The sequence below is a fragment of the Epinephelus lanceolatus genome, chromosome 4, assembly GCF_041903045.1.
Source record: "Epinephelus lanceolatus isolate andai-2023 chromosome 4, ASM4190304v1, whole genome shotgun sequence".
NCBI lineage: Eukaryota > Metazoa > Chordata > Actinopteri > Perciformes > Serranidae > Epinephelus > Epinephelus lanceolatus.
In genome coordinates, this window is record NC_135737.1 from 47,588,257 (window position 1) to 47,614,529 (window position 26,273).

At 42.5% G+C, this 26,273-nt stretch overlaps 1 protein-coding gene across 1 annotated transcript; it reads right to left on the reverse strand.

Moving 5' to 3' along the window:
- Nucleotides 1-17,611: 17,611 nt before the first annotated feature.
- sst1.1 (somatostatin 1, tandem duplicate 1) lies at nt 17,612-22,437 on the reverse strand. The gene is made up of 2 exons (XM_033632021.2): nt 22,228-22,437; nt 17,612-18,034 (listed from the first exon to the last, which is right to left on the reverse strand). Exons 1-2 carry the CDS (start codon nt 22,372-22,374, stop codon nt 17,810-17,812), a joined length of 372 nt encoding a protein of 123 aa, XP_033487912.2. The 5' UTR covers nt 22,375-22,437; the 3' UTR covers nt 17,612-17,809.
- Nucleotides 22,438-26,273: the final 3,836 nt, after the last annotated feature.

Below are 26,273 nucleotides of genomic sequence, written 5' to 3' on the forward strand. Positions count from 1 at the left end.
AACCCTGCGTTCTCAGAGCGCAGTGTTCTGGTGGGATAATATGGCACTATGAGCTCTCTAAGATATGACGGAGCTTGACCATTTAGAGCTTTATAAGTTAACAGTGGGATTTTAAATTCAATTCTGGACAACCACTGACTTTCACCCCTGAGGCCAATGTTCACTTCCCATAAGTGGTACCTTTCACGGCAAGATGGCGCCAGTGTGTGAGGCGTTCCGTCAGCCGCTCCGAATGCTGTGTGTGTTTATATTGTTTGTAACACTTGTTGCACATAATGTCAACTGTCTGCTGGTGTATGATCGCCAAACGTTGCTAGATCTGAGAATCTCTGCTAAAGATCTGGTCAACTTAGATCATTATGGACAGCAAATGCTGCCTCCTTTTTTGTCGGACATCCCGGCATATCTCTGCGGCACGCCAGCGCCACTCCCTCGGCGAAAACGTCACCACCGCCATGATAAGCGTGGCGGCTGTCTGGTGAGGCTGAGGGCCGGGTTGGTGCGTCCTGACTGTGGCGGATGTGGAGCGGTGCCTCGCCTTTGTGTCTCTCGATGTTGGCTGGACCCTGTCGCTGTCTGCTTGGTACCGGTGGCCGGCTCAGATGATCTGTTCCTGCCCCGCGGTCCCTGCCCTCCTTGTCCCCGCTGGTGCGGAGTGGATCCGGGGAACCTGCGGCCTCTTTGCCGGGACCCACTGTCAGCTGCTCGCCCAGAACCCGCCAGCTCCTGCCAGGTTTGGCCTGGTTAACGCAAGATCGCTTGCGAATAAAACATTCATCCTGAAGGATTTCTTCACATCTCGTGAACTGGGTTTCCTCTTTGTCACTGAGACTTGGCTAAGTGTTGGTGAGTCCAGTGCCCTCACAGAACTTTTACCTGCCGAGTGTTGCTATTTTAATTCTCCACAGACATCTGGTCGAGGAGGAGGAATTGCGACTATTTTTAAAAGCGATTTTAAATGTAAACAGATATCGCTGTCATCGGCTCTTGCCAGCTTTGAATTAAGTTTGTTTGAGCTGGGAAGTTCTCACACAGTGCTGTGTGCTGTGGTTTATCAGCCTCCCAAATACAACAGAGACTTTTTAACTGACTTTTCTGTGTTCTTGGCTGATATCATGCCGAAATATGACCGGGTCCTGATTGTCGGTGATTGTAATATTCATGTGTGTTGTCCAGAAAACCCCCTGGAGAGGGATTTTTCAAATATAAGCTCTTTTAATCTTGTACAGTCTGTACTGGGCCCGATACATGTACAGGGACACACAATTGATCTTGTTTAATCATATGGTTTGCCTGTTTTTAACTTGGAGGTCTGTGAAACGTTTTTCTCTGATCATATGCCTGTACTTTTTGAAGCTGCGGTGTGCTGTAACTCAGTTAAACCTCGCGCTGCTGCTCGCAGATGCCGGGTTATTAACCCTTTCACTGCTGCTCGCTTCTCAGCCGCCTTCAGTCAGAACTGCGTCACTCCCGTTCCTGTGTGCAATGATACAGAGGCTCTTAGCTCTCAGTTTCTTGACACTTGTCAAACTGCCATTGACTCTGCTGCCCCATTAAAAAGCAGGCAGCATAAAGTTAAATCAGAGCCTTGGTTAAATGAAACAACCCGCACTGCCAGACAGGAGTGTCGTAGAGCTGAGCGCAAATGGAAAAAGGATAAACTGGAAGTGTCTTTTCAAATGTTGAGGGATTGTTGGCGTCGTTACCAGTCCTCTGTGAAAGAGGCTAAAAGAAAACATTTCTCTGATATTATTGTCTTAAACTGCCGCAAACCACGTGTGTTGTTTAAAGTGATCAACTCTGCTCTGAATGCACCACAGACTGTGGGAATTGAGCCCTCCCCTTCTGTGTGTGAAAACTTTCTGCAATTCTTCACTGCTAAAGTCATTTCTACCAGAGCACTTATTTCACTTCCTGCTTATGACCCCTCAGTGTTTGTCCCCTGTTCTACTGTTTTTGAATCATTTGAGCCTGTGACCCTGCCTTTTGTGCAGGAGACTGTGGGGCATTTAAAGCCATCAGGCTCGCCCAATGACCCTGCTCCTCCTCAACTTTTTAAGGAGGTTTTCCCCACTGTTGGGCCATATTTACACAGCATCATTAACAGCAGTCTGTCCTCAGGAGTGGTTCCTGTAAATTTTAAACATGCAGTTGTGCAGCCACTGATTAAAAAACCTGGACTGGATCCTGCTGTTATGGCTAATTTTAGGCCCATTTCTAAATTGTCCTTCCTTTCTAAAATCTTAGAGAAGATTGTATACTCTCAGCTCATGGACTTTGTTCAATGTTCTTGAAATTTTCCAATCTGGTTTTAAAACATTGCACAGCACAGAATCAGCGCTTTTCAGAGTTTTTAATGACATCTTTTTAGCTACTGACTCTGGTCACTGTGTAATCCTTGTGCTCCTAGACTTAACTGCTGCATTTGACACAGTGGACCACGACATCCCGATTGCTCGTTTGGAGCAGTGGGTGGGCATCAGGAGCTCGGCGCTGGAATGGTTCAGGTCCTACCTGCCTCATCGGACAATCTGTGTCAGCCTCGGTGACTCTGTGTCCTCCACTGCTCCTCTCTCATGTGGGGTCCCACAGATTTCAGTGCTGGGCCCTCTTTTATTTTCTTTGTATCTTCTCCCACTTGGTTCTATTCTCAGGAAGCACGGCATTCTATTCCACTGTTATGCTGATGACAGCCAGATCTATGTCCCCCTTAAAAAGGCTGATTCGTTCTCCCTTAAGCCACTGTTAAATTGTTTAGATGAGGTCAAGGCCTGGATGGCTCTAAACTTTTTAAATTTTGATGAAAAGAAGACTGAAGTGATGGTCTTTGGTGGCACCTCTGTGACCCCCCCAGTCAATCTGGGTTCCTTGGCACAGTACGCCAAACCTATTGTTAATGATCTGGGGGTAAAAGTGGACGCGGATCTCAAGTTTGACAGCCAAAGTAAAGCTGTGGTGAAAACAAGCTTCTTCCAGTTAAGGCAACTGGCAAAAGTAAAACCTTTTCTCCAGAGACAGCACTTTGAAACAGTAATTCATGCCTTTGTGACCACTCGGCTAGATTACTGCAATGCACTTTATATGAGGGTCAGTGGGTCCTCCATTGCACGTCTTCAACTGGTACAGAATGCAGCTGCACGTCTTTTAACTGGCACAAGAAAGTTTGAGCATATTTCACTGATTTTAGCTTCACTCCACTGGCTACCCGTCCATTTTAGAATTTATTTAATTATTATTATTATTATTATTATTATTATTTATTTAAAATTCTTTTATTTGCTTTTAAATCTCTAAATGGTCTTGCCCCAGCGTACCTCTCTGAGCTTCTGCACCCCTACACACCCAGCCGATCTCTCAGGTCAGTTGACCAGCTGCTCCTGAGGGTTCCCAAAACTAGGCTGAAGCTCAGAGGGGACCAAGCATTTTCGGTTGCAGCTCCAAAATTGTGGAATGAACTGCCGCTGCACATTAGACAGGCCTCCTCACTGCCTAATTTTAAAACTCTTCTTAAAACGCACCTCTTTTTTTTGGCTTTCAACACCACGTAGGTTGTTGATTTTATGTAGTATTTTGTCTTTTTATTATGTTTTATTGTGTTTATTTTACTGTGCAGCACTTTGGAAACCTTTGTGTTTATTTAAATTGTGCTTTATAAATAAAATGGAATGGATTGGATAAGATTGTAAAGCCAAACCCTGTTCTTTTTCCCCAAACCCAACCACGTCCATGTGTTGGCAAAACTTAATCAAGTGTGTGCGTTGTTTATGAAAAATAGTTGTACCGACATAGTGCTTTTATTTTGAAAGAGACTGTATGCAAACTGTACATTTCCTGTGAAAACAGAAGTGTATTTTGAAAACGTACAGAGGATGTAACAGGCTGAAGTTGACACGGCGTCCCAGAATGCCAACAACCAACACACCCAGGGTACCTTGGACGTCATATGTGGACGTGGAAAGTCCATGACCAAACGTGGACATGTGACGAGGTCGCAGTGAGGATGTGTTGTTACATCCAGCTACACATGCAGAGAGGGAACTTACATCCTCCACTCTCAAATGCTATTTGGCTTTTACCAACCACATATGGTGAGGCATATTTTCCCCTGCTTTGACTTATAATAATAATAAAAAAAAATAATAATACATTTTATTTGAAAAGCTCCTTTCAAAACACTCAAGGTCACTGTGCAGTAGTAAACAAAGTAATAAATAACAACAAGGAGAGACAACAACACAGAAGAAACAATACAGAAAAAGAAAAAGAAACAAAACAAACAAAAACAAGCCATCGTGTTTATAGTTGCCCCTGGTCAGCCATTTTGTGCTGGAGGCACACTGACACCACTATTCTAATGACCTCTGTGTCATCTCCCATCAGCAGCTTCTCTTTGTGGTCGGAACAACGTAACTTCTTTATTTCATCTTCAGTGGAAACTTTGCAGCGTTCAGCTCTCTATCAAGTAATCTGTCTGTGTGTGACTAAAAGCCTCGCAGTATGTGTCTAACCTTTTGACCTGAACATGTTCAAAGTGTTATGTTGAGTTTCCTGCACAGGGAGAGTTTTATTTTATTTTACTGAAGTCATAAAGATCAAACTGTCATTAATAACGGCAGCCTGTCAAAAGTCAAAGCCTCTTGAGGGAACGAGGTGGAGGCTAAAACAGAAATGTCAAAAGTTAAAAAGTCAGCAGCACACATCCACACATTTCTGAAACACACACTACTTACATACAATCACAACAAGCATCACATGTGACAACAAGCATTACAGAAATAACCTGCAGTCTAGCACACAAGCATCAGGCACAACAACACAGAGCAAGAGTAGCATCCAAAGGTAGTAAGACAAAGACAAACAGCAGCAGCAGGACAACAAGAAAATGCATGGGACAACAGCACGTGGCAGACAAAGGTTAGAGTACAGTGACGTGCTGTGTTTCCAATTCAGGCAGTAGGTAGAGTCATCACTCATTGCCCTTTTTGAAGCCTATATGCAATCACCAGAAGAAAAAAAGCTAACATTAGCCTGTAAATAAACTATGCCACAGTCACATGACTTAACATCACCACCTTAACAAGACTGCGGCGTGATAGCTGAACATGCCTGTACAGTCTCGGGGTGTTTGAGCCTCACATAAAAAGTGAAATGGAGAGCATATGTGGATGAACAACAGTGAGCAATTTATTGCTTGTAGAATGGATCTGAAGGTTGCTTACAGAAAAATAGTTTTCTGCTAAATCCAGGTGATACGAAGAAACTCAAACACAATATGAAGCAATGACCTCAGGGTGAACCACGGCCAAAATAACAAACAAAACCCACCTATCTTTCCTCAGAGTGCTGTTTTCAACAAAAATGGCACTTCATCTTTACGGTTTTGTTTGAAGTCATATGTAAAGTGCAATTATATATATATATATATATATATATATATATATATATATATATATATATATATATATATATATATATATATATATATACACATATATACAAGTGGGGTTAGTGCAAAGCTAGGCTAGCAAGAAAAACACAGCGTTATGATGATCAGAAGACAGAGGAGGACCCTCAGCTTCATCATAGCAGACCCGGACGTTATGTAGCCCAAGCCCCCAGATCAGCCAATCTGCAGCAGCAAAGTCACAGGAGGTTCACACAATCAGCACTGGGCACTTGTACCTGGAGGTAAACAAAGATCCTCACAGATGCTGCTGCCACACACAATGCGTTTTCTTTCTCACCCTGCCATTCACTCACTGCATGCAAGCTCACTCACTATCTCACTCGCTAGGTAAATAATAATAATAACTTTATTTGTATAGCACTTTTCAAAAACAAAGTTACAAAGTGCTCAACAATAAAAACAGATTAACATATAAAATACATGAGTAATAATACAAACAGTGGTAAAAGTTAAAAATGCCAACAGTTAAGAGAAAGCCAAACGATAAAAGTGAGTCTTCAGAAGAGATTTAAAAGAGGATACTGAGTTAGCCTGCCTGAGATCTCCAGGCAGGGAGTTCCATAGCTGAGGGGCCCGAGCAGGAGTCATCAGCTGAGTCACAATCAACCAAAAGCACAGTGACACACCTCCTCGGCCAGCCTGTCATTTTAGTTCTTTCTTGCTGCCGTCGTGCACACCCTCCACCTCCCCATCACCTCGGCTTTACAGATTCATCAGCCTCATCTGCCTCAGAGTCATCAGCCACCATCACCACCAGCAGTGTCTGGACTCCATGGGGAGGAATTATCTTGCTGGTCTGTCTCTCGATAACAAAATATGTCCCTCTGGTGTCCAAAGAGGGCTAAAGACTTCTGTTAAATCTTAAGTAGCACAAATCATCCGTTAATCTGTACACTCATATTCTGTATCAAACTCTGAAATGAACGTCTGGCGTGATGACGTTCTGTAGTCTCATTTCGCCAGCTGATAGCAGCCATCTTTTTTAAGACACAAAGAAGCTTCAGAATTCACAGTGGGGTATTTACTGATGTATTTTATGTCACAGAAAAAAAAACGTGAAAGTCTCTTAAGCTTGTGTTAACCACAGACCCAGAGGCGGCCTTTGGCATCAGGGGGCCCGTTTCAATACTTAATATGAGGCCCTACCACGTAAAACATAAACATAATTATGTTTGCCAGCTACGCGTCCTGTGTCCGTGACGCATTATAAGCTGAAAGAACGCAGTAAAGTCATCCATGCGTCCCAAGGACGCACATATTTTCCCATGTAAAACGATACATTGTGACCAAGTGTTAAAATCATAACCAGGGCAAGAAACCGGGACTCAGCAGAAAAGGCGAGGATTCAGGTTGGTTTGCAACAAATAAGGATATAGATACTTTATTGTCCCTTACAATCCCCTCAAAATAAATTAAAAACAAAAATAATGAGTGCTCCGCGTTATTTTTGTCAAGTTGTGGTCAGAGCACTCTCTCGGTCAGAGAAACGGAAATAAAAGAGAAACAACTTTCTACAGATATGTTTTCAAAATTCAGCCAAAAAATAAAAAATTCAAAATTCTCAACTTAAATTAACAACAAAAATAATGAGTGCTCCGCGTCATCTCAGCACCGTGGACAGCTCACTACCTAGACAGAGACAGACGGAGGAAAAAAAGAAAGGTTTCGTTCTGCAAGGTGACAGACTATTGCAATTATCCTTTTCATGACGTCGTTCCAGTGATTTTTCTCCAGCATTTGTATTTCTTGGTATGTTTTGTCAATGGCACTGTGCGCTCTTACACGCGTCTCCAGCTCGCGCCAGCTGTCCATGTTGGAACGGTGTGCATTTGATTTCTCTCATTTCTCCCTGGAGTGTGAGAGTGAGTCGTTCCCACATTCTGAAACCCTCGTCAGTGAGACTGTGATTTCGCTTGCCAAATAGGGTACAGCAGAAACAGAAAACTGAATCTGATGATTTTGAATACACTAACCATGACCTGCGTATTTTTTCTCCATTTTTCATCCTTATGAAATATCTGTCATTAGTAAAACGGCGGCGTGTTTGGCTCTGTGGGAAGTTAAAGTCCTCTATCTGAACAGGACCTCTCCGAACAATATCCATCCGTTGGTCACTGGTAATATGCTCTGGCCAACATGCCGGGTCTGTCTCTGTGAACGGCAGTGGGACTTTCTCCCTGGCTGCAGTGCTGGTGGTGGCATCTCCCTCACCTGTCTCAGTTGTGGGACTATCATCATGTGGTGCTTCAAACGATAATGTTTGGTCATCATTATCACCAGCTGTTTCAGTAGAAAGGTCTTTATTTTCACCTTCTCCCGTATTTGTTGTTTGGCTGGCGTTATGTGAGTGGGCTGCAGCCGCTGCTGTAGTCGGTGCAGCTGTTATAGATGCAGGACCAAAGAAAGAGGTCACTTTTGGAAGACTACTCACAGCTTTCCTGTTGATGTCTGCTAGTTTTCGCTTTTCAGCACCACTCTGGTATGTGCGTTTCATTTTGTAACGTTAGGGATGTTAGCTAGCTAGTTAGGTGATGGCGGGCAGTGATTTATTATTGTGTCTTCCTTGCGGCATTTATTTTTTTGTCAGTCAGTTGGGGGCCCCCTGGTGGGGGGACATGCTAACTTATTTCAGGGGTTTAGGACTCATTCCTGTGGCGCTCTATTCAGTTTTCAAACAGTGTGAAAGAACCCTGAGAGTCATTGTTAGAGCTCTCCTCCAGAGTTTGTTTCACGATTGTCTCACCTTCTTCTTCTCCTCCCCCATCTCCTCCTCCTCTTCCTCTCTGTATCACCTTCCAGCAGACTGACCCTTGGGCACAGTGTTTCTACCATCATGCACTGGGGCTCAACAAAGACCGCACACAGTGTGACACGCCTCTAGACCTGGTGTATGTTGATAACAGTACTGCAGCAACGGGCTTTGTTTCTTTCTTGGTTTATCAGCCACTGTCCTGTGATTGGTGCAGAGCAGCTGATGGCAGTTTGACCTCTGACCTCTGAACTGCTGCTGACGTCATCCTGCTCTGTGTGTGTGTGTGTGTGTGTGTGTTAGATCCTGTATACTGCAGCTGATCGTCGTCTTTTGTTTTCAATGAATCGTCTCTTTAAGGTGAAACACGCCATCAGCAGCCATTCAGACACACACACATGCACAGTCAAAAGGCAGTGTGTGTGTGCATTCCAGCAAAGCTTTCAGCTGTAATTAAAGCTCATTAAAGTTTATTGAAGCCGTTTAAAAGTGCTGGCGTCTGATTGGTTGACGGATTAATTGGCGGCTTGGGCTCCCGCAGCTGCTGCTTCCTGTTTATTAAAGAAAACGCTCGCTTTCTTGACGAGGCGGAGAGGTGTGTGACATCATCGCAGCTTCCTGTCAGAGATTCAAGACACCTGCAGGCTCACCTTCATAACACACAATTATATACACTGAAACTGCCGAGGCTGGCTGTCAAAGCTCGAGAATACCAACATGAGTCATCACTCAGTGAAACATGAGCATGTTGATATCGTTCAGTGTGACTTCTCATCGTCTCTGATGTCCATCCAGAGTAAACGTCCATAGATCCACTTGGAAGTCAGAGGAAAAGAGGCTGCCGATCCTCCCTAAGTATCTTCATGTTTTTAAGTTTTCTTCAGTACCACAGTGATCCAGTGATAGCTGTCTGTACATCTACTGCAAATAGGAGCTGCTGACACGTCCTTCAACACCTCTTCATTTGGTTAAACCAATCTATGATGAACAATGTTCGTCCACAACCTCTCTTTCCACGACGAAGCCGAGACATTGACAAACTAAAAATAAGTCTTGATGAAATCTATGTTTCACTTTTGTCGACAAGATGAGGCAGGATGAAAATGTTCGTGGTGGGCTTTCAAAATGAGACGAGAGCAGAACAGAATGATTTATTTGATTTACTCATCATTTTATGAAATGTATTTAAAAAATGTTTTAAACTAGGGGCTGATAATATCCGTGCTTGGATTTTTTTTCTGAGGCTGTATGAGCAGTATGAGATCAGAGCGCCGACAGGCTGTAAACACCAGTAAATAGAATCAAGTGATCTTTAAGTCCAGTTCAGACCAAAGATTGACGATGAGATGAAACCGCTTCAGAACGTTGCAGAGAAAAGTGTCAGCGGTGTGAACTGGTTGGTCTGAGCTCGACTCAAGCCTCACGGTGTGCCGGTGTTGGATGGTGGGACGCTGCTGCTGCTGCTGTACTGAAGCTACAATTTATATTCAGCCACAAAATAAGTCTGAAAAGCTGCAAATCAGAACGGAAGCGCAGAGAGTCGTCATCGTGGTCAGAGAGTTGTTGACTAGAGACGATACGCCGTCTCATGGTGGTCACTTCCTGTCAACGTTACAGATCAGAAGCACAGAGAGTTGTTGACTAGAGACGATACGCCGTCTCATGGTGGTCACTTCCTGTCAACGTTACAGATCAGAAGCACAGAGAGTCGTTGACTAGAGACGATACGCCGTCTCATGGTGGTCACTTCCTGTCAACGTTACAGATCAGAAGCACAGAGAGTCGTTGACTAGAGACGATACGCCGTCTCATGGTGGTCACTTCCTGTCAACGTTACAGATCAGAAGCACAGAGAGTCGTTGACTAGAGACGATACGCCGTCTCATGGTGGTCACTTCCTGTCAACGTTACAGATCTTTTCTTATCTTCAGATATTTTTCTCCTTCATTTAAAATAAAATTCCATCCACACAATGTGGTTTTACAAAATATCTCTGTCTACACCAGAACACTAAAACGACTTCTAGCATTCATGTGTGCTCACACAGACCGTGTTGTTGCTGTGGTGCTGCTGCAGAGCTGCCTGCTGCTCTAACTACTGTATTTCCAAACCGGTACTCCACATATTTAAGGAGCTTTGTAAACCACTGCATTATCAACAGCATTGTACTGCAAATATGTCACCATAAAAAGCCTTGTGGTAACAAATGAAGGGATTCTGTCCACAGAAACGTTCTCGGAGGGGTTTTATTTTGAAACAGAAACATGCAATAGTTTTCCTTCCACTTCTCATATACAACATTCCCACTCTGGAAAGTGTCTGATGTCTCCATTTGTCCGTGATGTGGAGAGTTTAAGTGTACAGTTGTCAAGATAGGTTATATTTTCAACATTAGCTCAATGTACAAAGCATCAACAGGTATGCCCGATTAGATTTTTTTAGTGAACTAAAAATCCATTTGTGTGTTGACGAGAGGCCCAAATGTGAAGAAAATAGCTGTTTACAAATATATCTTGATACGTATAGACAGGGCCTCAAACTGGCCTAAAATGATGAAGGATAAAATGATGTAAATAAAACAAATGATCATATTCATCCGAGGACAAAGACTGCATCTAAATGAACACTGATCAATAAACTTTGACTTCATGGAAATAAATACATCCTACAAAAAAGGGGGGTCTCACAACTGACGCTGATTAGTCTCGAGTTTGTCTGACAAAACCCTTTAAATCCAGAGATGAAACATTATGTGACAATAACTGCATTCCAAACTCAGTGGCTCAGTGTTTCTATTGGCTGATTGATCAGATCTGCAGGTTAAAGGTGAACAAAGATAAACTCTGATTTGTGAATCTGTCAGCTGAGCATGTAACCAGAACAGGAAACAATTTAATGAATTTGTTTATGAATGAGCACTTAGCACGTAACTGACAGCCAGAGCCCGTCATGTGACCTCAGATGTTGTCATGTGACCTGAGAGACCTATTAGTTATTAGCTATGGACGTCCTCTTGTGTGTGTTTGTCTCAGCTGTCAATCATCAGCTCTCATTAAGATTTAATTCCTGAAAGCTTTTCTTAACAAAGAGTAATGAATGAGAGGAGCTGCTAATCTGACTGCAGCAGCTGTTACACACACACACACACACACACACACACACACCATGTGCATTTGAGGACCAGTTGAACATCAGGACCAGTTCAATGCTCTGAAACTCGTTGATTTTAGGTACATTCTGAGGTTGAATCAAGAGAAATAAAGTAAGTAAAATTTATTTATGTGGCGCTTTTTGCAGACAAAGGTCACAAAGTGTTTCACATGGTCATTATACAACAAGACAGAAAACATAAAAGACAACGTGACCATGTCACCTTAAAGTTAGAAGTGCACAACTAGCATATGGGGTGCCATTTGTAAAGTTGCTCACACTGAAATAACATCAACATTTTGCCACATTTAACTTCAAACAGTGTTTAAAAAAATGGTGTGAATTTTTTAACGTCACCTTTTATCACATTTACAGCAATATTTGTAAATAGTTAAAGGGAAATTTCGGTTTATTTCAACGTGTCTTCTATTGTCCTAAATTTGTTTCAAGTGACTAGTGATGAAAAATAATAGTTAGCATGTTAGCCGTTAGCCTAGATACAGCCGGGGCACATAGTAGCGTCAGACCTGTTAAAACGTAAGTGAACGGGCAACCTTCAAGTGCAAAGTTAGTCCACTAAACAAGCTTTTCTTCCACAAAGACCGCCTCATATCGTTAGGATAAATGTCAGAGAACATATAGAAAACAACATGTAAACGTGTTGTCTTACCTTACCGCTGTGCTGCCATGTTTGTTTACCATTTAGCTCTGCTTTCCAAAGCGCGGCCGAAATATATCTCGCGAGCTCGAGATAAAGCCCAGCTGGATACTACTCCAGGTGGAGGTGTCTTGTCCTCGGTCACATCCAGACCTTGAAAATAAGGCTGCAACCGGTCCCATTCCTTGCAACAGAGGCATTCCTCTTCTGTGGGCACTGGGGCACAGCATTCACAGGTACACCACCAATCTCCAGAGCTACGCAGCCTTGCAGCAGCCATTCCTCCTCTCTCGTCCTCTACCTGTTGCGCCTCTCTCTCTCTCCTCCTCCGTTCTTCAATTTCACGAAGCTCTTCGTCAGTGTATCCTTCCAGCTGTTGCTGCTTGTTCAGGCACAGTATGAGATCGCTGCTTGTTCTCGCGATATTTCGGCCGCGCTTTGGAAAGCAGAGCTAAATGGTAAACAAACATGGCAGCACACCGGTAAGTTAAGACAACACGTTTACATGTCGTTTTCTATATGTTCTCTGACATTTATCCTAACGATATGAGGCGGTCTTTGTGGAGAAAAAGCTTGTTTAGTGAACTAACTTTGCACTCGAAGGTTGCCCGTTCACTTACGTTTTAACAGGTCTGATGCTACTATGTGCCCCGGCTGTATCTAGGCTAACGGCTAACATGCTAACTATTATTTTTATGTCACTAGTCACTTGAAACAAATTTAGGACGATAGGAGACAAGTTGAAATAAACCGAAATTTCCCTTTAAATCTAAATATTAAATATTACACCTAAATGTTAAATCTAAATGCTAAATCTAAATATTAAATATTACACCTAAATGTTAAATCTAAATGTTAAATCTAAATGCTAAATCTAAATATTAAATATTACACCTAAATGTTAAACCTAAATATTAAATCTAAATGTTAAATCTAAATGCTTAAACTAAATGTTAAATCTAAATATTAAATCTAAATGTTAAATCTAAATGCTAAAACTAAATGTTTAATCTAAATATTAAATCTAAATAATAAATCTGAATGAAATCTAAATAATAAATCTAAATGTTACATCTAAATAATAAATCTAAATGTTAAATCTAAATGCTAAATCTAAATATTAAATCTAAATGTCAACTCTAAATCTAAATATTACATCTAAATATTAAATCTAAATAATAAATCTAAATGTTAAATTTCCCCCAATAAGTTGGTTTGAATTCGTTTTTTTTATATACTTTAAACACAGTCTGACCATCTCAAGCTTTTATTTTGGTACTTCCAGTGACCGGCAATGTGGATTTTCATATTAGCTAAATATTTAGTTTCACCCCGAACATTTAGATTTAACATTTAACATTTAGGTATAACATTTAATATTTAGATTTAACTATTTAATATATTTCTAAGTTCACAAATATTGCTGTAAATGTGGTAAAAAAAATTTAAACACTGTTTGAAGCTAAATGTGGCAAAATGTTGATGTTATTTTCAGTGTGAGCAACTTTACAAACGGCACCCCATACTACCAAATCTATTTACACACACACAAAAACAAAAAAAATCACAATACACAACAACACACAAATTATAAATAAAATACAGATCTGGTGCAGACAAGTTACCCAAACGCCGTCTAAACAGGTGTGTCTTCAGCTGGCTCTTTCAAGAGGCAACAGACAGCATCTTTTCCTAAATATATCATGATGAAAATAATGTGGGTTGCACAGGGTAGTGGCCACAGTACAATCAGACAATCAGCGTTTACATAGGTTACTTAGTGGCTTTGCAATCTTTGCAATACGCTTCTGCCACCGGGGGCGAAATTTCACGGAAAAAATCTGCTTTACGGCAGGAAACGCGTCATGTATTGTGAAACTGGTCGGTTAGCCAATCAGGGACTGGAGCTGGTCCTTATGAGGAGTTGGGCATGAGATAGTTGAGTCACGAGCACAATGGCAGACGGACAAAGTTTGGAGACAAGTGAAAAACGGCCTAGCAAAAGAAAAGGAGCTCCTCTGTGTGAGGAGGCAAAGAAGAGCAAAAAGGAGAGTGATAAAAGAAGAGGAAAAACAAGAGTAAACCTCAGTCAGGCGTTCAAGAGATGGAGGGAGCTCCGTGACCAAAGAGGCTTCAAAACCCATGTCCAGCTAGCTTTCTTTCTAATGGATCAGTAAGTAACACGGCTAAATGTTAGCTAGACCAGAGAGGACTGTACTGTACTGGCTGCTAGTTCATTCCTAGCTGGCCAGCATCACAAATCGCCGCAACCAGGGAGCGGGTAGCGAGTGTTGGTCGGCTGACATCCTGGTTGCCATTCTACGGCAGCCCTCGGACAGTGATAGCAAACCCTCTTTAAAGAGGCAACAGAGTCAGCTATAAATAAGGGGGCAGGCAGAGAATTCTTGAATTTAGATGCTATGGTCACAAAAGCTCGATCACCACGTGTCGGAAGGCTAGAGCAAGAGCAAGTGTGTTTTCCACTCTACCTGCCAGCCCCTCCCACCTGATCACCCCACTCCTCTCACCTGCCTCCACAGCTGCAGCTCATCTCCAATCAGCCAGGTATGTAATCCTCTCCAGCACACACACTCTTTGCCAGATTGTACTTCACCCACATGCAAGACTTTCCAGCACTCCTTACCTGCCTGATCTAAGGTTGCCAACCCTGCCTGCCTCTGACCTGCCTGCATTGTTTGTTTCCCGGTAAACTTACCAGCCTTCTGTCTCTGACCACGAGTTCTGCCTCAGCACCTCTGGTTTCCGTCTGCCTGTGGCTGACGACGTTTCAGCATGAGTGTTTCCACCTGCTCGCCAGAGACTGTCTGTGAGATGCAACATGCTGCCTTGTATGTGTGGTCTCCTTTCACTGGCCTGTCAGCTCCTCAATCCTTCGCCTGGCTTCTGCTTACTTCCTGCTCCTCCCTCGTCGGCTCGTCTGCCTGTCCTGTCAGCTCACCTGGTCTCAACTTCTCCACCTGGTCCCGACTTCCCTGCTGCTCGTCCCTCGTCAGCTCTGCTGCTTTGCTGGACTGCTTTTCTAGTTCCAGACCCTTGCCTTCTCGACCACGGCATCAGTAAGCCCCTGTCTGTCACCTTTGCCTGCTAGCAGACTGAGCTGTTTGGGTCTGAGGACTCACCACCTCATTCTCAGTCCTGCCTCCGGGGTTCGGCCCAGTCCGTTCCCTGGCCCCTGAACCCAGAGACTGTGTGTGGGCTCTGAGCCCAAAGAACGAACTGTTCTCTGAATATCTTCATCAGCTCAAGTTCTTGTTAACTTTGTGTATAAATAAAGGTCATTACCAAACGTTGCTCTGTGTGCTGCATCAGGGTCCAACACATACCCGTTACAGGAAGTAAGAATGAGAATTTTGAACATTATCCTGTAAACAACAGGGAGCTAGTGAAGGGATTTTAGTAGAGGTAATGTGAGAGCGTCTATCTGATCTGCTTAGTAGTCTTGCAGCAGCATTCTGGATTGCTTGCAGTCGAGCAAGAGCAGACATACTCAGTGAGGAGAAAAGTACATTACAGTAGACAATGTGAGATGAGATACGGACATGTGAAATCATCTCCAGTTCAGCGGTCGAAACAACAGACCTCAGTTTACTGATATTTCTCAAATGGAAAAACAAGATTTGCTCAGCTGCTTCATGTGGGCATCAAATGACACTGATAAAATATTACCCTAAATTACGCAGGTTTGAGTGAGCAGCAGAGCAAAGAGGCCCAATACTTTGCATAATAACGGGGACAACCATTTCTGGAGCAACAACCAGAACCTTCATCTGATCAGCATTAAGCCGTTAAAAAGATTTCAGCAGTCTGGACCCTGTTCTCATGAAGGCAGTCAAGGAGCCAAGATAACCTGAAAGGTTCTCTAGGTTTGACTGAGAAGTGGAGCTGGATATCATCTGCATATAAATGATGTGCAATTTTATATCTGGTTATTATTTGTCTCAGTGGCAGCAAACATAGAGAGACTAACAGAGGCCCAAGAACGGTGCCTTGCGGGACACCACAGGACAGTGGAGAGGAATCAGATACAAAGTCACCAACAGAAACGGAGAAACTCCTGCCGGAGAGATATCAAGCAAACCAGTCTAATGCTTTGTGCCAACGCAATTGCCCCAGCTGTTAATGTGTCAAACATACAAAACAGTCACCTCCATCAGAGGACATTAAAATATCATTTGAAACTCTCAGAAGTACAGTCTCAGTAGAGTGCTGTTTCCTAAATCCTGACTGAAAATTGTTGTAAATATCGTGTCTCTCCAACACAGCTGTGAGCTCAATGGCAGCCACCTTCTCTCAGTGGTAGTTTAAATTTGGGTCTATGGTTCTTGGGCAGAGCAGGATCTCAGTTAGTTTTCTTCAGTATTGGCTAAATAGTAACATGCTTAAAATAGGAAGGGACACATCCTGTAGACAAGGAGGAGTTAACAATAGTTAGCACAGTGGGGCTAAGTATTGACAAACAATTGTCAGAGTGAGACCAGGTTGCTTTGTGATGTTTGCTCTATAACTGAACTTAATTAGCTACTTACTTTTGCCGCACTGCAAAATTCATGTTGAAGCTCAATAAGCTGTTCCTGTGCTCCTACAGATTAAATGTACTCTGCAGAGTTTGTTCTCGGGCATTTTTATTGCTAACTGTTTCACACTGACTGTGTTTATCTGCACAGAATATTCAGGTTTTTGCTCTTATTACAAAAAAGACAATGTTCCTACTAAGCTGTTTATATGGCTAATAAAAATTTCTATTCTACTAATATTCCTCTTAACATTCAGCCATGCAAGCATTGATTAACATGTCCTAATATGTCATTTATCATGTCAACTGGTCACTCTCACATACAGAGTTAGTAATCTTTCGCTAACTCGACTTTGCTGCTCTTCGTTGGTGGTTTGGTTACAGAGGTAGGTTGGGGTGGCGGCTGAGTCACAGAACACTTCAGCAACATTGGTATGTGTGAAACAAAAAACATTAATATACAGATATGTCTTTCTTTCCTCACAGATCCTTTCAGTAAAGTTTCTCTGATCTCAGCCCATCACATCCTGTGTCTGCACACATTTCAAATCAAAATACTTTTCTACTTGCTGTTTAATTTTATAAGCGTATGTCTCTCAGGTCTTATTCATGAAGACGAACATGTCACTTGTATCGTTCACTCTTCGTCTGTGTGCTGTTTTCTGGCTCTTTCTCGTCACTGAGCTGCAGCAGCTGCATAAAAAGTAAATGTCTTTAATCTTAGTTTATTCAAATGTTGTTCGTCTGAAACAGGTTTGTTTGTTTCTCCTCAGCAGTTATAATGTGAATTTACCCTCAGGTCTGATTTTATTATCTGATCTGTGATCAGTGTGACATTCAGGAGGAAAACAACTAATTAAAAACTAAATGATTTCTCTTGTGGTTGCCATGGCGTCTCCTGTGTCTTTATTAACCTTCATTAACAGTTATTTTACTGGTGAATCTCCCCCTCAGCTGTTAAATGAGCAGCTCCAATAAAAACCTGCAGCTCTTCGTCCTGATGAAGATTTTTATTTCCTCTCCTCCTCCTCCGTCAGCAGACACCAGCGAGCGTTTGTCTCAAACTGATTTTATTCAAACCCACAATTAAAAATAGTTTCATCAAGTTTACATTCAGAAAGAATCAGCTCAGAAAAATCTAAACAATTCATCCAAACTAATCATCGATAGTCGGATCCATACAGTGTCTGTACAGCGTCTGCAGGAAGTGTGGTGATGAAGATGGAGGGGAGGATGAGGATGATGGGGCTCTCAGCAGGAAGTGAAGGTCTTCCAGAAGAAGTTCTTGCAGCCAGCTTTCCTCTCTCGGGGGGCGAGCAGTGGCCCGCTGCCGGCGGCGGCGGCTCGTTCCAGATCTACATGGACGTCTTCAGGTTCTCCTTCAGCCAGAGGGAAGTTCTCCTCCTCAAGGGCCTCGTTCTCCACCTGCAGGAGGTCAGAGAGGAGCAGCTCCGCCAGCGAGGCCCGAGACATGTCCTGAAATGTGAATACGACAAAATTATTTATAACTATAAAGTCAGAGAAGCTCAAGACATGTCCTTGAATACCAAAATACAAATATTATTAACAACCATAAAGCAGGAGAAGCCAGTGATCTGTGCTAAAATACATAATCACAAAATTATTAATAACTGTAAAACCAAGAAGGACTGAGACATGTCCTAAAATACAAAAACAGAAATATTAAAGACAAAAATGGGCAAGGACGGAAACAAAGACGTCCTGCAGGAAAACATAAAATATTCATATCAACTGTTAATATTTTAAAATTTTATATAAAACCCAGGGAGATAGAAACATGTCCTAAAATATGACAAGGACAAATATGACTATTAAAACAAATCCATTAAAGATTCCAAATAAATAAATAAAAATAAAAATGGGGAGGAGACACCCTGCAAGAAAACATAAAATATTAATAATGATAAAAACCACAGAGACTGAAAAATGTCCTAAAAGAAACAACAAAAATATGACAAACAATAAACACCAAGGAGAAACTTGATTCACTCTCAGAAAACAACAACTGGTACAACAGGAGTGAAAAGTGTCCTGATAGGCGTAAATAATAATGATGTTGATAAACAGCAGTGAGGTTACATGTTTTCCTTTGTTTTAATTCCATATATAAATTCCGAGTTTTCACTCTGTGCTGCTGGTTTATGGTTTTATTGGAGACTGCAGACCAAAAAACCGACCGCACAGGTTGTTGGTGAAAGCAGCGTATTACAACCCATAATTATGTCTATTGTTAGGTGGCGACCTCTAGTGGCCGTGGTACTGACAGGAGCAAAGGAGGGAGTCAGGTGATAAAGTATAAACAGCAATTTGGGGACCGATGGGTCAAACAAATACAGGACTTTGACCCAGGAGATGGCTGTTTGTGTCCACTGTGAAACCAAAAGTCAATGCTGAGTTATTTCGACTTGAGTACGAGTAAAGCTGGGTGATTTATGAACTTATAAAAGCTTATTTGATCTAAAACAGTGGTTCTTTTACAAAACATGACCAGGTAGTTCTGCTGCTTGAACTCAACCTAACCTGTCGGGGTGCTGATTTAGGAAACGTTCCTGTGGGTAATAATTGCAGGTTGGAACAAATGATTTATGAGGACTTGTTGGTTTATTGTCTGTTTCGAGGTTTTCATGATGAACTAGTCATGCACAGCCAGACGCATCACCACAGCGCTGTGTCAGCACCACAGAAATGTCTGGAATCACCAAATATCTGTCGGCTGTAGGGGAAAACAAACCCTCTAGTGGTTGGGTTTAGGACAAAAGAACAGGGTTTGGCTTTACAGTCTTACAGGAAGTGAACACCAGCCCATTAACCACCCCTCCCACCAGCCCTACTCAGACTTCAGCCACCTCAACTTTCCTTGTTGTCCCGTTGAGTTTCCTTGAAGCCATCAGGCAGTTCTTAAAACCCAACGCTTGGTCGGTGACTTCCTCAGACACCAACAAAAAAAGCCGTCCTTTCACGTCGGCATGATACGCAGCCGGTCGCTGTTATATTGGAACTTCACACTGGAACACCTGGCAGCATCAGAGGGAAACATGGTAGGACAACAAAAAAAGTTAAGGAGGCAGAAGTCCGAGTAGGGCTGTAGGGAGGGGTGGTGCAGGGGTCCAACAACCACTGACTTTCACCCAGGAGGCTGGTGTTCACTTCCTGTAAGACTGTAAAGCCAAACCCTGTTCTTTTGTCCTAAACCCAACTGTGTGTGTTGAAGGAAAAGAAAACGTCATGTCGTGGTGTTGTGCTGACGTAGTGCTTTTATTTTGAAAGAAACTGTATGCAAACTGTACATTTCCAGTGTGATTTGAAACAGACAATGCATATAACAGAACATCAACAACCAGCACACCCAGGGTACCTCACACATCGTATCTCGACATGGAAAGCCCACGACCAAATGTTGATATGTGACGAGGTCGCAGTGAGGACGTGTCGGTAAAGAAGGGCTGTATTTGGCAGTTTACATTCACTGAAGAAGCTCAAGGAAAAGTCAGTAAGTGAACCTTTAGTTTTGGATGTTTGATCACAGATGTGTGAGAATGAACGACTTAAATATTGTGTTCATCTTTTAAAAATCATTCTCACCTGAAAACCATCAGACTGATTTCAGAGTGAGCGTCTCAGAGACAACAGGCTGCTGACGAGGAGCGCTTTCATCTAACAGAAGCTGGTGAGTGCAACTTGAGTAATTCTATTTTGATTAACTGTTTGATTGAAAAGATGGAAGTTGTTTAAGACGGACTGTGACATGAAGTCTGTGGTGTGACTCTGAGACTCGGCCATAAAAGACGAGTCAGCGTGGCGTCTGTGGATCTGAGGATCCTGCAGAGATAAAGATTTAACCGTCAGACTTCTGTCAGTCGTCCATCAGCGGGGGACATCACACGCTTCGTCTCCAAAGACATGAAGGCTGTGTGACATTTATCAGAACTGCACACTGTAAAAAATCTACATGTCATCAGGTCATTTCTGTCCAATTAAAACAGGTTTTTTATGCACTGGTCAGTTTGGAGTTGTTTTGCTTCTGTAACACGTCGTCTTTCAGACTAATGAGAAAACATCAAAGATATTAATTCAGGTTTATTAAGATTTCTGCTCTGGTAATGTATGCAACAAGCACATATTTAATTAGATAAAGCCTCATTTGTGTATTTCAACATAATCGCCGACACAAAGAGTAATGATCTTGCTGTAATCAACTGAGAGAGTTTCATGGTGATGTCTGTTCCTGTCTCATTTTTACAGTTTTAAAACATTTAGGTGTTTTTGAGGCCGTTTTCTCAAGTTTTCATTCAAACTCTGAGACAAAGATTTCCACTTCAGATATAATAAATGGATAATGCCGCATTGCAAAGAATAATTATCTCACTGCAGGCAACCAGCCGGGGAAGTTTAACCCTCTTCACCAGGAGCATCTCCACTTTAATCAGATTTTTTTTTATTAAAGACACGAACGAAGATATTCAGAGTGAAGCGACGGATTTGAAGACGTCATCTTGAACTGAATGTCTTTAATGTTTTCTAGACCAAACAATTAATTCATTGATGACATTTTTTGATAGAAGTTTAAATTAACTATTATTTTTAATGGATCAAGTGGCACAAAGGTGAACAAATAAAAAAGATAATAAAAAAGAAAGAAAGAAATATTTGCAACTTTTTGAGATAATTTTCACATTATCATCAAGACAATAACAATACTTAATTTTATTTACAAAATTTCAAATGAACATCAGTCTAATTAAAAACTGTATATATATATATATATATATATATATATATATATATATATATATTTACTTTTTTCAGTGACTGACTGCATGCTTTACAGTAAACACATATTGTGTTTCTGTGACTTTATGAACACAATATTTAATCACATGCTGCCCAGACTAAGTCGTCTTCAGTCTGCTCACTTCCTTTTTTTTAGATCAGGAGGACGCTGAGATTTTAATTTCCTTTATTTAACCTTTGTAATTTGTTTTTATTTGATGATTTAAATCTAAATATATGAAGTGTTTTTTTTTCTCTAAATGATTTATTCTGTTGAAGCACATGATCAATTTATCTACTGATTATTCTAAAATGTATTCATTAACTTTTTAGTGTCCCTGATCTCCAAAATAAAGATTTATCCTCCTATCTCCTCATGAGAGCATATGAATCTTGTTGGATATAAATATTTTGATTTTATTTCACTTCACACTGACTGATTTAATTCTGTAATTCTGTTCTGTGATACACATTTCTGTCTAAAAAATTATTATGAAATTATATTTAATTCGTTTTTATTAGTTATTAATTTTTGTATTTGCAGTTTAAATTCAAAACTTTATTTTCAACCATTTAATAATATGGACTGAAGTTTGAGTTCAATTAACTGATTTAAATTCCTGATATTTCTGTTTAATTTTGAATATTTTTGACTTGATTGTGACTTTTTTTTATGGTTCAACAAATATTTAATAAATTAATAAATTCAGATCAGCAGACTGAGCGGAGACAGGTCCAGATATAAAACAAATCTTTCTGAAAATGTTTTAACGATTAATTTATAAAAGTTTCGTTAAAGGAATGTCCTTCTGTGTGTGTGTGTGTGTGTGTGTGTGCGCGTGTGTGCGCGCGCGTGTGTGCGTGCGTGTCGTTCGGACCTGTTTGGAGCCCAGCAGCGGGGTCCGGTGCAGCAGCAGGCGGAGTTTGGAGTCTCTCTGGGCGGCGGAGGAGCAGCTGATGGAGGCGGTGAGGGAGAGGAGGAGCAGGAGGAGGCAGCGGAGGCGCGAGGAGGACACCATCTTCATCACCTGTCTGCCGGTCGGTCTGTCAGTCTGTGTGCGGGTCGGGAGGATTTTCTGAGTCTGTCCCGTCGGAGCGGCTCTTATACAGCCCGCTGACGTCACTGATCACCGTCGGTAGGGATGGGAGGGGGGGTGACTGATGATGATGATGATGGTGATGATAGTGATGATGTTTCCACCCGCTTTAGTGAAATGATCCGTTTTTCAGACACTTCTTTCCTTCCTGCTGCTCAGTTGACAGAGTTTCTCAGCAGGAGGCTTGCGGGCCCTCAGAGGGACGCAGAGCGGACACGCCGGTCTCCGCAGCGACTGATGACTGCTGGTTCAGTGTTTTCATTTTATCACAGATGTTACTGATCTCTGAATTCACCGTGTTCAACATGAGCTAAGAATTCAAATCCACACAAGGCGTCACGTCGAGTGTTGGAGCGCGAAAAATTGACCATTCCGAAATTCAGAGTGCCGTTGGTTATCCAGAGCGCTCAGTCAACACTGTCTCACTGTGACCTCGTCACCATTTGATCATTTGGTCATGGACTTTCCACGTCCGCACAGACGTCCAAGGTACCCTGGGTGTGTTGGTTGTTGACCTGGGACGCTGTGTCAAGTTCAAGTGTCACGATACACTTCTGTTTTCACAGGAAATTTGCTTTCACAGTTTGCTTACAGTCTTTTTTCAAAATAAAAGCACTGCGACCTCGGTATAACACCGCAGACTGACCTTTTTTTTTTCTTTTTCTTTTTCCAAACACACGTGGTTACGTTTAAGCAAAAAAGAAAAAAAGTCAGGTGAAAGTCAGTGGTTGTTGGAGCTCTGATGAAAAAACATTTTTTAAGCAGTGTTTAACATGCGTGCTTTAGGCGGTAATATGTCAGGCTGTCCTCAGGAACTGTTAATACATTTTCCTACAAAAGCAATGCGCCCACATTTGTACACATCCCACATATTTTGAAAGGCTGTGATCATGTGACCAGTGTGCTGATGGGAGTAAACAGAGGTCCCAACCGGTCTGGTTAGGAGGCAGGTTGGGGTGGTTATCTGACCTTCTCCTGGAGACGCGTTCAGAACCTGAACTTTCAGTCCCACCGGGTCTCATTCCGAAGTCGTCAAATATTAACACTTGGGCAGTGATTTCTGCGTCAGACACCAGCGAAAAAACCCTGTTCTGTTTTCCTAAATGTAATCACATGCGTTTGTCGATAAAAGAAAGAAGCATCAATTCACGATGTTGTACCAACGTTTATTTTGAAAGAGACTGTATGCAAACTGTGCATTTCCTGTGAAAACAGAAGTGTATTTTGAAAACAGACAATGCATGTAACAGGCTGAAGTTGAGACGGCGTTCCAGAATGTCAACAACCAACACACCTCGTCACCTCATAACCAAGCGACCTCGTCACATGTCCACGTTTGGTCATGGACTTTCCACGTCCACATATGACGTCCAAGGTACCCTGGGTGTGTTGGTTGTTGACGTTCTGGGACGCCGTGTCAACTTCAGCCTGTTACATGCATTGTCTGTTTTTCAAAATACACTTCTGTTTTCCATGGTCCTCAGCCGGAAAAGGGTGGATTGCCCACTCCAGGTCGGGGGGGGAGGTCCTGCCTCAGGTGGAGGAGTTTAAGTATCTCGGGGTCTTGTTCACGAGTGAGGGTTGGGTGGAGCGGGAGACTGACAGGCGGATTGGGGCGGCGTCAGCAGTGATGCGGACGCTTAACCAGTCCGTTGTGGTGAAAAGGGAGCTTCCTTGGGAGGTGTTTCGGGCATGTCCAACCGGGAGGAGACCTCGGGGCCGCCCCAGGACACGCTGGAGGGATTACATCACCCGGCTGGCCTGGGAACGCCTCGGGGTTCCCTCGGAAGAGCTGACGGAGGTGGCTGGGGAGAGGACTGTCTGGGCTTCTTTGCTGAGGCTGCTGCCCCCGCGACCCGGACCCGGATAAGCGGAGGACGACAAGTACGAGTACGAGACAAGACTTCTGTTTTCACAGGAAATGTACAGTTTGCATATAGTCTCTTTCAAAATAAAAGCACTACGTCGGTACAACACTGAATTTACGTTTTACCTTCAACAACACACACATGGTTACGTTTAGGGAAAAAAGATCAAGGCTTGACTCTGCACTCTTACAGGAAGTGAACACCGACCTCCTGGATGAAAGTTGGACCCATGAACCCTCCTCTCTGCCCTACTTGGACTTTTGCCCCCTTTTCTTACACTGTTGACCCGCAATGTTTCCCTCGATGCCACTGGGCGCCCTTTCACAAAAATGGTGACCAGTTGCGTATTATGCCAACATGAAACTTTTTTGTCGGTGTGTGATGCCAGGAGTCACTGACCGAGGTGGTATTTGATGACTTCAGAATGAGACCAGGGTTGTTTTTTAGGAACATGCATGTCATGGGCCTAAATTGAAGTCCACTGTACAAACAGTGACATGTGATGAGTTGGGAGCGACAATATGTTGGTAATAAGTAAAAATAAGACTCAAAGTGCTCACTCAAAATGTAACCTGTAAGACAGGGCGCTGAATCCTCCATGTATTCAATAATAAAGTAAATATCAGGACAGCACTCCAATTTGGATTTTTAATATTTACACACAGACGTTTTGGACAAGAAATCCTCTTCAGTGTGTATGATGACAATGTCACATGTCACATTTTATGAATTACTCTGCACAGACATTGTAACTTATTACTCTCAAATGGAAGTAACTAGTAATCTGTGATGTGTTGAACTGCCAGTGATCGATCCATCATCCGTCTTCTTCCTCCGTCAGTGACTCAAACTGCTGATAAACCTTCAGCAAAGCATTGACTCTGTCTTTAAAATATTATTTCCTGTTTTTTTTTCTTGTTGTGTATCCTGTCACAGCGAGTGGGCGGAGCCTGCCGTTGCTGCGTCGATGCCAGCTGTTGGTCGTCACTGATGTCGTCCTGCTGCCTGCAGGTCTGTCAGGGGAATAGTGTTCACCTGCTCACACACACACACACACACACACACACACACACACACACAGCTGAATGGTTATTAAATCTTTTATCTTTGCTCACAGATGTCTCCACAGCTACTTATTGTTTTTCGTTTAATGAATTCCTGCTCTGCTCACATTTGGTGTTTGTGTGTAAAATACTCTGAACGCCATCACATCACACGTCACCTGACTCACAGCTGCTCACACACACCACTCACGTTCGGACAGGAAGTGGAGTGAATCAAATTAAATCATGAAAATATTCTTGTCCTCAAGTTGATTCCTGGACAGTAGAACATTGTCACAGACAGTCGAGTTTACTCGTCGTCAGCAGAGTTCTGCTCAGTAGAATTAATTTGAGGAAACAGTCAATAATCATCAGCCTGCGACCAATCCCAACATAAGAATGATCTGAAACCTGATCAGATTTCTATGGTTGAAACTTGTTTATTAACTAAAGTTTGTAGTTTGATGTGGCAACAAATTTGCTCAGTTTTAGCAACATGAACAAGCTAATACGCTGGTAATTAGAAAGTACTCATCTGAGGACAGTGGGACCTTGTTATCGTCTTGTTTGAGGATATTGTGTCACAGTGGGCACTTGTTACCTGCCATCTCCTCAGCTCACTCAGTAATTTTCCACTCACCCCGCCTCGTCATCACACCTACCTGCCTGCCTATCACCTGTCACCTGTCACCTCATCAAGCTGACGGCCCTCACCTGTGGATTATCACCTCCTGACACTATAAAGACGCCCGCTTCACACACACTGATTGTTCTTCTTTGCCTCTGTGCAAGACTTTCCAGCGTTTGTTTCCGGACTGCATCCTTGGTATTGACCCTGCCTGTCCCTGATTCTCCTGTTTCGTCTGCTCCCCGGTGAAACAATCCGCCTTCTGTTGTCAAACAAGAGTTATGCTGC

Bases quoted from the DNA above. Each gene is read 5' to 3' on its own strand.
- sst1.1 (XM_033632021.2), bottom strand. From the start codon at position 22,374: ATGAAGATGGTGTCCTCCTCGCGCCTCCGCTGCCTCCTCCTGCTCCTC. The intron at 18,035-22,227 runs GTCCGAACGACA...TTCACATTTCAG, and splicing joins CGCTGCTGGGCTCCAAACAG to GACATGTCTCGGGCCTCGCT.